A 12,846-nucleotide genomic window follows, 5' to 3' on the forward strand; every position below is an offset into this window, starting at 1 on the left:
AGTGTTTTTTTTGGTTTGTTTTTTAAACTGAGGATGGATAATGATATGGGCATGACCAACATTAGGCCTGTTAATTCACTAGGAACCACAGCCATCACCAAATGTTGATGGCAAAGTGATTAATGGTGTTGGCTTCTAGTGCATTGATGGGTTGCTTGCTGAAATATTGGCTCTGTCTGCAAAATTATAATTGCAACGAGCACACCTTAAAAAGGATGTATGAAGGCCAATGAATGATGCATGCAGTTTAATGGTTTCCTGAAACTGCTTTGGATGGTTGGCACTGTAGTGGTGGAGGCTGATTGCAATATCAAAGGACCTCGAAAAAGCACGGGACTCACTGGAACTGCTCAGAATAGAGATAATTAGATCTATTTTTGCTATTTCGAAGTCCTTTTTTGTTGCAGTTTCCCTTCAAGGATTTTCTTCGGTTGAATGTAGATAAGGATGACTTTTATAGGCTGAGCATATTAAAAGTGAGCTCACATCTCTCCATTCAGGTATGAAATTAGAGGTTTGGATTTCATTGAAAGCCTGCACTTCTAATCTGCTCATTTACCCATCAGTGGATGTAGGCAGATTTTAGGTTGTATTTTGTGTTCTACCAATTAGTCGTGCAGATCCTTCAATGGTTTCTGCGTTCAGATGTAGGTAGCTCTGCTGTGGTGGTTTCTGTTTTTGGGCTTGCATTGATGATATTTTGGTGAGGTCGAAGGATTTAGTTGCAGTGATGACTTTTTTCAGATAAATTATGTGTCTAGGCAAAATTAAAAAAAAAAAAAACCATATACAATGCATACACATTTCCTCATGTTCAGAAAATTACCGATTGATCCTGCTAGAAATCCAGTGAGCTGTTAAAGTGTCAGAAACCCCTAACTATAACCATTCTTTAAAATGTTCCCTCCACCCTTCTTTTACCTATCCTGTCTAACCTCTATAAAGAACACTGCTATACTGGCCTATTGTCAATCTGCCCCAGTCCTGATACATGATCCTGCAGCTCTGTGTAAGGGAGCGCTTGACAACAGCTGTGAATTCCAGGAGCTGTGACATCACCATTAGGTTCCAATAGCCTAGCCATTGTTGGCACTCCTTCCTCTCCCCTGCAGCAGACACTAGTTCTGGTGACCAGGGGGTCCCCAAGGAATTTCCTCTCACTTCCTGTTTGGCTTTGGGACAGGAAATGAAGGGAAATGTCTGCAATGGGACCAGGGGCGGACTGACCATTTGGAAACTCGGGCACTGCCCGAGGGCCCGGGGTCAGTAAGGGGCCCCATGAGATGCCCCTGGTACCTTTTTCATAGGCTTTTTTGAGTTTTGGCAAGGACACGGGCCTCATGATACCCTATTGCCCAGGGGCCCTATGAGTGAGTTGTCAGTCCGCCCCTGAATGGGACACAGATGGCGGAAAAAAAATTTGACAGCAGTTATAACCCTCCCTTTCTCTATCTAAAAGTATAAAAAAAAGTTTTGCCTTTTAGTTCTACTTTAAGCTGAACACAGAACACCCTCCTTATGTTAAGTAAGTGGTGGAACTACCAGGGTTGCAAAGGTCACTTTTGCGACCAGCCCCTGCCTTTCTGCCACCGTAGGGTGACCCCAGGACCAATGGAGAGGGCACAGGACAGGGTCTGGGGGTCTTTCATGGTTTCTCGCACCAGGGCCCTGAAGGTTTTAGTTACGCATCTATGTTATGTAAATGAGTGGAAGGGGAGGTGTCCTGTAGTCTAGCATGGGAGCATTTTAGTGCAGCAGAGGCAGCACTGTCAGCTTAAACAGGAAGTTAGGAGCTAACTGGATTTCTGGTAGATCAACTTGCACTTGTAGCATTTGTAATGAGACAGAATATGGAAAATGTGCCTGTATTGCAGAGATGTACTGTGTTTGTTTTTATCTTGCCCAGAGCATTAAGTAGTTCAGCATTAGCTATAGAGATAAAATGGTCAGTGTGTAAATGTTCTTGGACAAGGTTGTCCAAAAATCCACTGTCCCTATACAGTGGCCATTGGGTGCTTTTCACAATTCTCAAATTCACTTTGGGATCCCCTGGCAAAGTATAGTATAAGGACAGGCCCTCTGTAGTTGAGTTTAATTCCATCACTTCAGTGGAACACTGCCAATTTGCTTTAGTTTCTAATGCCCCATAGATGGTTTTGACATAACCAAAAAGTCCTGTGAAGAAAGATACGAGACTCTCCTCATTGCCCTAATAGTGAAATGAAGTGAGTTGAGGCCTGTAGAGCAGGCTTTTCTCATAGGCTGTTGCTTTTTTGCCTTGCAGTATCCTGGCCCCACCTCATCCTCTCTGCTGTCACTGTGTCTGTCTTTGTCCTTTCTATCTTGGACCCCTACCCACTCATCATTAAGTGCACGTGTCCCCATCACATGTCATGCCGGCTTGTGGGAGCCTCTCTGCATTTATGAGACAGATATGATGAACTGTAGAAAAGAGATTGGGGGAATGTTTTCTGTAGATGATGTGGTCTAGGACAGCCATTGGAAGGGTTGTACAAGAGTTAAAGCATTATTCACATCTTGTTCTCCAAGCCATGTTAGTAATAGTTGCTAGAGCTCCTTGACTTCGATCCTTGAGCTCAAAGTTTTGTGGTTTCAGTAACTTATAGAAAATGGTGATGTTTGTAAGCTCTGGTCAACCCAGCAAAATAATTGTCTTCTAAAAACACCAGGTCTCTTGTAGGCCTTCAAGGACCAGAGTTTACCCTCTAGTAAGTAACATCTAAATGGTTATAGTAAAAACAAATGTTTTCCAACCTTGATGAGCATTGAACTCTTGTAGGACTCTTCCACAGCTGCCTGGGGAATGTTTTTGAGTTTCATACTACTGGTTTTTGGGCTTCATCTTGTTAGATTAATGCTAAGGCCCTTGTAGATGGTATAGCGGCTTCTAGTGTAGAGGGCTCTGCTAATGCTTGATTTGAGATTGTACATGTCTCTCTTTGAGAGAAGAGAAGCTTCTCTTGTTTCAGTGGGGCAGGAGTAATTCAGACTTGTCTGCACAAGGTGACTAACCTTTGGGCTTTCTGGGTTATTTTTTTTTTTTTGTGTGTTCCTGGTAGAGTGGACCAGATTGTTGGAAGAGGAGGTTCCATCACAGAAAAGGACAGAAGCAAGGGTGGAACCGAGCCAGAAATGCCTGAGGACCCCAGTATGATGGGCCGTTTGGGCAAAGTGGAGAAGCAGGTAAGCTCCCATGTGATCCGCTCCTGTGATTGCTTTGAGAGACCTATAGTGCCTTGAAAAAGTATTCATACCCCTTGAAATTTTCCACATTTTGTCATGTTACAACCAAAAATGTAAATTTATTTTATTGGGATTTTATGACACAAAGTGGCACATAATTGTGAAGTGGAAGGAAAATGATAAATGGTTTTCAACATTTGTTACAAATAAATATCTGAAAAGTGTGGTATGCATTTGTTGTCAGCCCCCTTTACTCTCATATCCCTAACTAAAATCTAGGGTAACCAATTGCCTTCAGAAGTCACCTAATTAGTAAATAGAGTCCCCCTGTGTGTAGTTTAATCTCAGTATAAATACAGCTAGCTGTTGGTCAGGCATGTGGGTGAATCCCAACATTATTGTCGGGATCCCTGCAGAGCCTGGGCTGGCTCTGTGACGTCAGCTGACAGCGGGTTATAGTCACAGGAGGGCAGAAATAACTGCACTCCTGGGACGCAGAAGAGAAGTATGGCCAAAAAGCTTTGGCCATACTTCTCTTTTAAGACACAACAGCAATTAGTGTTATAAGTTATGCAGATAAAATACAACTTCTGGAACTCAATATGCCAAACCTTAGACAAAGTTGTGCTGTGTGTCAGCATAGTGATTGGAATACCTGACCACTGTGATTTATCGCAGGTGCTTTCCATGGAAAAGAAGTTGGATTTTCTTGTAAACATCTACATGCAGAGGATGGGAATTCCCCCTTCAGAGACAGAGGCCTACTTTGGAGCCAAGGATCGCGAGCCAGCTCCTCCATATCATAGCCCAGAAGACAGCCGGGATCCTGTAGATAAAAACAGCTGCATCACCAAGATTATCCGCTCCACAAGCTCAGTGGGCCAAAAAAACTTTAGTGCTCCACCTGCCCAAGGAATGTCTACCCCCTACTGCCCGCCATCCACCTCATGGCAGCAGCAACAGCCATATCAACGACACAGTCATGGTTCATCTCCAGTTGGTGATCCGAATTCCATGGTGAGGATTCCCCCTCCTCCATCGCATGAGCGTTCACTTTCTGCTTATGGAGGGAGTAGACTGGGAGCTGGTGAAGAAGGATCCACCAAACACCGAGACACCGCAGCCCTGAGAGATAGCGATACCTCCATATCTATTCCGTCTGTGGACCATGAAGAGTTGGAGCGTTCTTTTAGTGGTTTCAGCATCTCTCAGTCCAAGGAGAACCTGGAGGTTTTGAACAATGGGGCAGCGGCGGGTCCCGGCCCCGTCGGCAAGGTCCGTCCCTACATTGCTGAGGGGGAGTCCGACACAGACTCTGACCTCTGTACCCCCTGTGGCCCGCCTCCTAGGTCAGCCACTGGGGAAGGACCTTATGGTGAGATGGGATGGCCATCCGGGAAATAGACTAATGCCTGCAATTCTTCTGAACTTCTGTAGATAATGGCAAAAAGCCACCAATGTAATGCGCCCAAAACAAGGGCCTCCTCATCTACTTCCTCTTCCAAAGGTGCAACCACATCCAGGGATTTGGTAGCAAATGTAAGAAGGGTCTTTTTTTGTGGCAAACAGTTGTATCTTGATTTTAACCAGGGCAAGTAACTGCCCATTAACAGAGACTGGCTTGATCAGTCAAGTCACAGGAAAGCGGTATCTTGTTATAAGGTAACATGCTTGCAGTAAGTTTGAGGCTACATACACCACAATCCCTACTTTGTGTTTAAATCACTTTTTCAGATGTTCCCTATTGAAGAATAATATCTATGGTCTTGTATTATTAGACTGCAATTGGTGAGCTTAACAACACTTAAGACATGCTAAAATGACATAAAATAAGACCAATGGACACTCTTTAGCATGCCTTATGCGCACTTTAGGGTGCCTTGAGTGCAATTTAAGTTTAATAAAACAGGGCCATTCCCTATACAGAATGTTGTACCCTTTTATTCCCATGTTTCGTATAAACTTTGCTTTTTTTTTTGTTAATCTTTTTAGCACCCTACGTCTCTTGTTTGCACAGTACCCACCATCTCTTTCTTCTGTGTGTGGTTCTCCCACTATTGCACAGCTGCCCTCAAAAATCTCTATTCTAACCTATACTTTTTAGAAAGGTACACAACCTATCCTCTTAGGTATTGAGCACTAACACTTCTATTCTTCTCCACTTAGTGGGTGTACAGTCTTTTTTTTTTTTTTTTTATTTACAAGTTTAGATATGGCAGATATAGAATATCCTGCTTGTGATATAAAACATGATCACTCATCTTCCTTCTTTGTATAATGGTGTTTCCTCACACAGTCTTTCTTCACGTGTCTAAAGATTTTACACATTTTGCATATATTCAAACACAATTCATAAACAATTTTGTAATGTCAGGGACTGCAGTTAGCACAGATTCATGAAATGCCTTTTTTGGTTTCTTGATGTCTTCCTTAGACCTCCCTGAATATTGAAGGTTGAGTTGTCCTATAGCAGCTTGGAGGCCTGTTTACTTATATGGAAGCAGTCAGCTCCGAAGAAGCAGCTTCAGATACTCATTAAAGGGAACAATAGAGATGAAAAACTAAAGGAACACGTAGAGAACACCAAAGATGGAAGATGTAGTCCACCCGCATCCACTTTGGCTGCTGGTACTACACTCTGATCAGACACCCTTTTTGAATGTAAATAGTTATTTGTAGTGGAAGAATAGAGAGAGAAAATCAATACAATTTTTTGTTTGTCTTTTGAGATTTGGTAAAACCCAAAACCCTCATTTAATACCATGGACTCTTCTTTCTGTGTACAGAACAATAGAAACCTCCAAAGTTTCCTTTTCAAGTCGTCAAGTCTTTTCAAAAAGTTTCTCTTTGTATAGGATTTTTGTTAGTTAGCATTAGAGACAACATTCGAGTTCCAGAGACCTAAGAATGCATATTAATTTTGAAAAAGTTTCTCTTTGTATAGAATTTTCTTTAGCTAGTATAAGAGACAACATTCGAGTTCCAGAGACCTAAGAATGCATATTAATTTTGAAAAAGTTTCTCTTTGTATAGAATTTTCTTTAGTTAGCATAAGAGAGAACATTCGAGTTCCAGAGACCTAAGAATGCATATTAATTTTGAAAATGTTTCTCTTTGTATAGAATTTTCTTTAGCTAGTATAAGAGAGAACATTCGAGTTCCAGAGACCCAAGAATGCATATTAATTTTGAAAAAGTTTCTCTTTGTATAGAATTTTCTTTAGTTAGCATAAGGAGAGAACATTCAAGCTCCAGAGACCTAAGAATGCATAATAATACTTTCTCTTTTTACCAAATAAATTCTTTTTACAAGCTGCCAAACAAACCTATAGTACACCTGTGTAATTACTGACCAACTGACCCGAAACAAAAAGTTTTACTGATCCGTGGTCACTTTGGTGCTTTTTTTTTTTTGGTATCCCTGATGCCTTTTGCATGAAACAAGTTGACTCTGACCACAGCATGCCAACTGCTTAAGTTGTATTTAAACTATGAAATGTATATACACAATTAACTCAGTTGCCTTATACTGTTCTGTGGTCTTGGGGGGTGCTAGTGACAACTTCTATCATGTAGATAAGTCAATATTTTTAATATATGCTGTAAAATGTTAATCGATTCTACTTTGTAACTTGTAAAATATTTTGCCACATATACGATCCCAAGGAAAGGCAATAGATAAACGAGGGCTTTTTTTTTTTTTAATGATATATGCAAGGAATGTGTATATACCTAGATAACTTCGGGGGCAAATATCATAAGCCCTTTTTGCTAACTGGGGCACAAGCAAAAGATGCTATATTGTAAATGAAATTTTGGCTTCCGTTTTTGTAAACAAATTTAAGAACTGTGTTGTAGATATAACCCCTTTTTGATGTGAATTTGATACCTTCAATGTATCAAACATATTTTATGAATGAGCTGGGCATGCAAACAGTAATGCATGTTTGAGTCACTAAACCTCTCCTGGAGTATGTTGCAATAAGCATCACTAATTGAATAGCATCAGGTCTTTGAGGGGGTTTTGGAGGAGTTTGGCCCGTTTGATTGTTCAGTGGCTTGCTTACTAGGTTCAGGGCCCTGGGAGGAGAATTATCCTTTTCCCTACTCCTATTCCTTGCTACATACATGGTAACCGAGCTTTCTTGGCTTTATAGAAAAATGTAGTTTCTACCCCTTTTTGTATTTCCAGAACTAGGGCATTTAGTAGGAGTATGTGTCACTACTGCTCTGCATAAAAGTATTCAGCGTCCCTTCCATAGTCTCCAAAATCCTGCAGGCAAGCCCTTGGGCGATGGAAGAGGCCAAGGAGTTCTCAAAACCTTTCTGTGGGCTTGATTTAAAGAAAAAACTGCTCCAAATACTAAAAAGGAATAAGATATGGACAAAGCAAAAAGATGTTAACTGTTCCATGGAAAGAGAATTAAAGTGCATGCAATAGGTATTTCTGCAGATCCTAGTAGATTGACATTTATAACATGTTGATACTTCGTGGGCAGTTCATAATTAAAGATGTTTTTTCAGAATAATTAAAATATGTAGAAATTGTTGAGGAAGTTTTCCAACAGGGTGAGAAAAGGCTGATGCTTGATAACGAGGAATGGGGGGAGGGGGGGGAGTTGACCATGAAATTTGAAATGGCACCAAAGTTGCGTAATATCAAAAATAGAGGTAACAATGGAATAGGACTTTATAAACTGTCAATTATGATTCTAAATAAAATGTGGTTGATTCTTCTCTTTCCACATTTTTTTGCTGCAATTGTAGCCTTCTGTACAGAACATTGTAGAAAGGTTTGATGATGTGGTTGCACCTTTCGATGCCTGAGGAACATTGAGTAGGGAGGAGGGAAGGATGGCATTGACAAGCCTTCCGGTTACAAAGCTCAGGAAGAGTTACAATAGGCGCCAGAATGCTTTGTATTTACTACTTTCTAGCATTTGGATTCAAGTGGCAGCTGGGAGACAGTGATGTACTTTTTATAAAAAATGGGACTCCCAGGCTCCCTTCACCAGCCACCGCTGCTTTGGCTGCCCTCAACAACCAGCTAGCCCACTGGCTTTGCCTGGATTTTTATTATTATTTATTTTTTTTTTTTTGCATTACAGCCTTGGCTTTAAGTTGCACTTATTCTCTCCAAAGAAACTGTTTACATAATTGCCTTTTTGTTTTTTTTAATTAGGGTTCAGTAATGGGGTCTAACACAAGGCCCATTTATATGGCCCATTAAGTTTTGGAGAGGGCCAAGGCAGTTTCACCATACCGCTGCATCTTGGGTTTTTTTCTGCACCTTGTGCATGGCAGTCACGATGGCTCGCTGCTACGCTGTCCCCCTCCCTCGCTATTATGCATTGTGAATATTCAGCCTTAACCGAACGACTGCCAGAATCGCATGCAACATCTACATAGCTCTGTGCTAGCTTCCATGGCAGGTAATGGTTAAAGGCAGGCAAAAAAAAATTTTTTTTTCAATGCTGGAGTTGGTAGCTGTGCAATTTGTTGGTTGTCTGCAAGAAGGTAATATGCTGTATGGGGAATATTCAATCTAATTCTGCATTAATTATCTGTGTGCATTCTGAATTGGGATTTGTTTGATGAAAGAAATGCAGGGGTTCATATCAGAGTGTCATTTATTAACCCTTTGAGGACCGTAAGATTTTGGAACGCCAAAAGAATAAATTTTTTTATTTTTAAAGTTCGTACACTTCAGTTGCTGTAACTAAGCCATTTCATGAAATAATTGGCAAAAAGCTAGATCCATTTGTTGTTTGTTGATAAGAACTAATATTTTGACTCAAGCCAAAAAAAAGAAAGAGTTTTAAGTTCTTAATCAGATGATACACGCAATTAAAAACATGGGACAAATACGTCCCTTGGTCCTCAAAGGGTTAAGACATCTAAGCAAAGAATGGTCTCAACCACGCAATAGTCCAACCTGAGCAAATAAATTCTCCATTATGTTCTCCGAATATAGAATAATCTGGCTGCTGCGAGAGGCTGACTGAGACAGAATCCTTTAGATATTTTAATAAATGAGGCCCTTTAGGTATAGTCTGTGCAGTGCTTCATGTACACCTTCAAGGACTTCTCCATGCATTTGAACATTTGCTTCTAGCCAAGTTGCCTCTTGAGGACATCAAGAATTGGTGAATGCTTGCATCTCCTATGTTGAAGCTTCTGGAATTATTTTTCACCTTGCTTCTATGAGCCAGCTTTCATACCAGTAAAACATTAAAATATATGAGGACAGCCTAGTGGAAGTGCTTTAGGTAAGTCATCTGCAACCGATCTTGTAAAGTTTCTATATTTAGGCTTAAATTATTAAAATTGTGCAATCCTACTTGCGAAATATTTATCTATAGTTGTTCTGAGCCTGACACTTTGACTTGATGGCCGAGGTCAACTGAAGTCTGATAGCTGCTGTTCTGTCAACTGCCTGATCTCACACACGTTCTACCAACTACTAAGAATGTCAGTGAAGACTAATGTGGATAACTACATTGCTCTGGTAGGACATGTTTATGTACATAAGACTTGAGCAACAGTATGTGAGTTCAGACTGAGAACCGGCAGCAACTGTCAGAGTTTAGATGACCCTTAATAATTTAAGAATTAATTTGCAGATTCTTAATGATCCCAGTCAGTGAGTGGTTCTCTTTAAGGACTTTTTAAATACCAAGAGGCAGATGTTAAAGGGACACTGTCAGGTTCCAAAATGATGCAGTTAATATTCCCTGGAAATAAAGAGGTGTTATACTTGCCTATCTGGAGAGCCTTGTCTCCTATTCTACCTCAGTTCCAGCTCTGCAGCCTCCAGAGTCTTTTTGGAATTCAACACTCATGGAAATGTCAGGTGACCACCATGTGTGGTACCTTCCCCTTGATCCATATGTCACTATAGAACACCGCAGTGATGGTACTGATCATACCCAGATTTAAGAAGAGTCTTGACAGAGGGTTCAACACTGGAGCAGAAGTGAGGTAGGAGACATGGACTCCATAGAGTTGAGCATAATACCTCTTCTATTGCAGGGAACTTTTTTAGAACTTGAGTGGGCCACTTTTCATACAAATGGGGTTGACATGCATTTTAGATTTTTTTTTGTCACTTTGAATGTTAAAATGCAGGTCAGCACACCTATATTTCCACACTTTTCTCCAGTGTATTGCAACAGTTTGGTTGGAATGGGCTCTGTTAGATGTCCTTAACATGGGCCTGCCCTGGAATGGTCCAATATGGATTGAAAGAGCTCAAAGGGGCCACTTGCTCTCCAGGCAAGAGACAGCTTATCTGGAAATCTAATAAAGCTGGTGCATGGATGAAGCCTTGGAAATATGCATGAGAAAGAGAAAATGGCTTGATACACTGAATATATGGATGATTTTTTTTGTGTAGTCAAATATAAAAGTGATAGGAGTGTTTTTAGAAGCATTCCAGGTAGTGGTGATCAAACTGCAGACCCGATACGTGGTCAATAAATCTCTCCCATAGAAAGAATTATTCTGGAAGACGTATACTTAATCCCCAGAAGGCAGAACAATGCATCCAGACATTCCAGTTTGTCATTACTTCTGCCTTATATTAATAACAACTCTGCATAGAATACCTAGGCAGGATTTATGGGAGGATTGCTGAGTCGGCAATCCACTACTACAGTTGGATGCATCAAAAACTGCACAGACACCACGAATATGTGGATGCACCTTTTGAGTATGTCTAAAACATAGTTTTTTTGCTCTGGTAAAGTGATTCTATCACTGTCCTAGAATATGAATAAAAATAAACAATTCCCTGGTAAAGGAGCCTCTCCAGCTGGTGGCAAGTTCTACCTTGTCCTGCAGTAGTGTCTTCAGAATATGACAGTTCTGGGGGTGTTGGATGCCTGCACCCACTGCTGTGGTCCATGGTTCCTCCCGCTAGCCACTACCAGACACTGAGATGTAACGATCAGTGGAAGGAACCACAGAGCTGAGTAGGGGGACCAGACATCCAGCATGCTTGGGAGCATGTTGGATACTAAAGATTATTTTGTGATCCTAGTTCTTCAAGGATGTGAATATTAGACTTGGCACCTGATGGAGAGGTCAGTGTTAGTGATTCTGGGTTAAAAAAAAAAAAGCAAAGCAGGGCCAGCAAAAGGAGAGTTAACCTGTCCCACTGTTCGTTCCTAAGATCTCTGCTCATGAAAAGCAACGGTCTTTGACCATGTCTAGTGTCTCCTGCTGCCTGTGGTTCATCTAAGCCGTCCTCTATGTAATAGTGATGTCAGGCTCAGAAGAAGGAACTTCAGTGGTGGGGTGCAGGTATCCAACACTGCTGAAAGTGAGGATCAGAAGACTGGGAGGTGGTACGGGTCTTTTTTTTTTTGGTAGGTCTTGGTTTCTGACAGTATGTTTTAACTCTGTGACAGTTATTTAAGAATAGTCTTTTAAAGCTTCTCCACTTTTCAGATAGAAAGTGACCCTCTTGGGAAAAGAGATTCCCTCTTGGGCAGTTGACACCAGAACCAGTCCTGTAACCGCTGTATAATTTTGGATATCCCATCACTTTCTGTCACCAGGACAAGTAAAGACCGTACAACAGCAATAAAAACCCAATAAAGTATTTAACACTTCCTCACCTCATCCAAAAACAAACAAAAAATGGGCTTTAGATAAACTTGAGCGGATGAGATGATGTGACCAATGTAGATGATATAAAAAGCGTACCCCGGCAGGTGCCATACCTCACTCTGTGACTACATTGTCATGGTGTGTCAAATGGTTGCCTTTGTTGCCCACAGCCACCAATCAGGTGAGAACGTTGGGATTCCAGCTGATGGGAGAGAGGAGCGGTGGCAGCGGGCAGCACAGAACATTTTGTCATTTAGCGCATCTTAATAATGAGTTGGAGTGGTGGTGGCACAAAGGAAGACGTTGGATCTCGTCCTTGAAAGCAGTTTTTCCAAGCAGGTTTTGATCATTTTTCTCTATAACTTCAAGGAGGTTGTTCAGCCTTGCCGAGTGCCTTTCCATGCAAAGAGAGGCTGCTATGGAGATACTGTACATTGACAGGATGCCATTAAAGCATATTTGTACAACTTATTGTGTGTCCTGCCTTTATTCCAGCCAGCAGGGGACGGTGTTAGAGAAAATCTCTTCTCTAATTATCATTATTAAGCTATGAATGTTTTCTGTTTTCCAGACATCACTCAATTTTAAACCCCAAACCTCCCTCTAGATCAGAATTATTTTATAGCAGTTATAATTCCCTGTGACACCATCACTGTAAAATTCTCGGAAGGGCAGCTGCTGGAAGCCTGGTTCCTATTGACATAATCATACTCCTGGGACCCAATGCTGGAGAATTGTTTAGCTGAGATAGAAATCCATATATGTATGGGAAGAGGAAGGCTGCATTCACACCTGAGTGGCGTGACAGCCCATTGACTTGAATGTGCCGCCTGTCTCACAAAAACGTGCCAGAGAAGCTCAAGTACTAATTTTTGGCATGGAGCCAAGCATGTTTGGTGTCACATGACTGCTGCCCAGGTATAGGATGCCAATAGGATATAATGGCACCTCAAGGGTGATGTGGTTTTCCCGCAGCTTTAGGGGCGTGGAAGAACATTGGTTGGGATTTCAGTGCAGTAGAGTGTTTTCG

At 41.3% G+C, this 12,846-nt stretch overlaps 1 protein-coding gene across 14 annotated transcripts in view; it reads left to right on the forward strand.

Moving 5' to 3' along the window:
- KCNQ2 (potassium voltage-gated channel subfamily Q member 2) overlaps positions 1-12,287 on the forward strand; it is a 97,079-nt gene extending 84,792 nt beyond the window's left edge. For all 14 annotated transcript variants that reach the window (XM_089663386.1, XM_089663397.1, XM_089663398.1 and 11 more), the window contains 2 exons: positions 3,081-3,204; positions 3,883-12,287. In XM_089663386.1, the coding sequence (XP_089519512.1) occupies positions 3,081-3,204; positions 3,883-4,608 (850 nt within the window). In that variant the 3' untranslated portion in view covers positions 4,609-12,287. The remainder of the gene's footprint in view (positions 1-3,080; positions 3,205-3,882) is intronic.
- Positions 12,288-12,846: the final 559 nt, after the last annotated feature.

This window comes from Staurois parvus, unplaced genomic scaffold (genome assembly GCF_062004578.1).
Source record: "Staurois parvus isolate SC_StPar_1 unplaced genomic scaffold, SC_StPar_1.0 ptg001677l, whole genome shotgun sequence".
In the NCBI taxonomy this organism is placed as follows: domain Eukaryota; kingdom Metazoa; phylum Chordata; class Amphibia; order Anura; family Ranidae; genus Staurois; species Staurois parvus.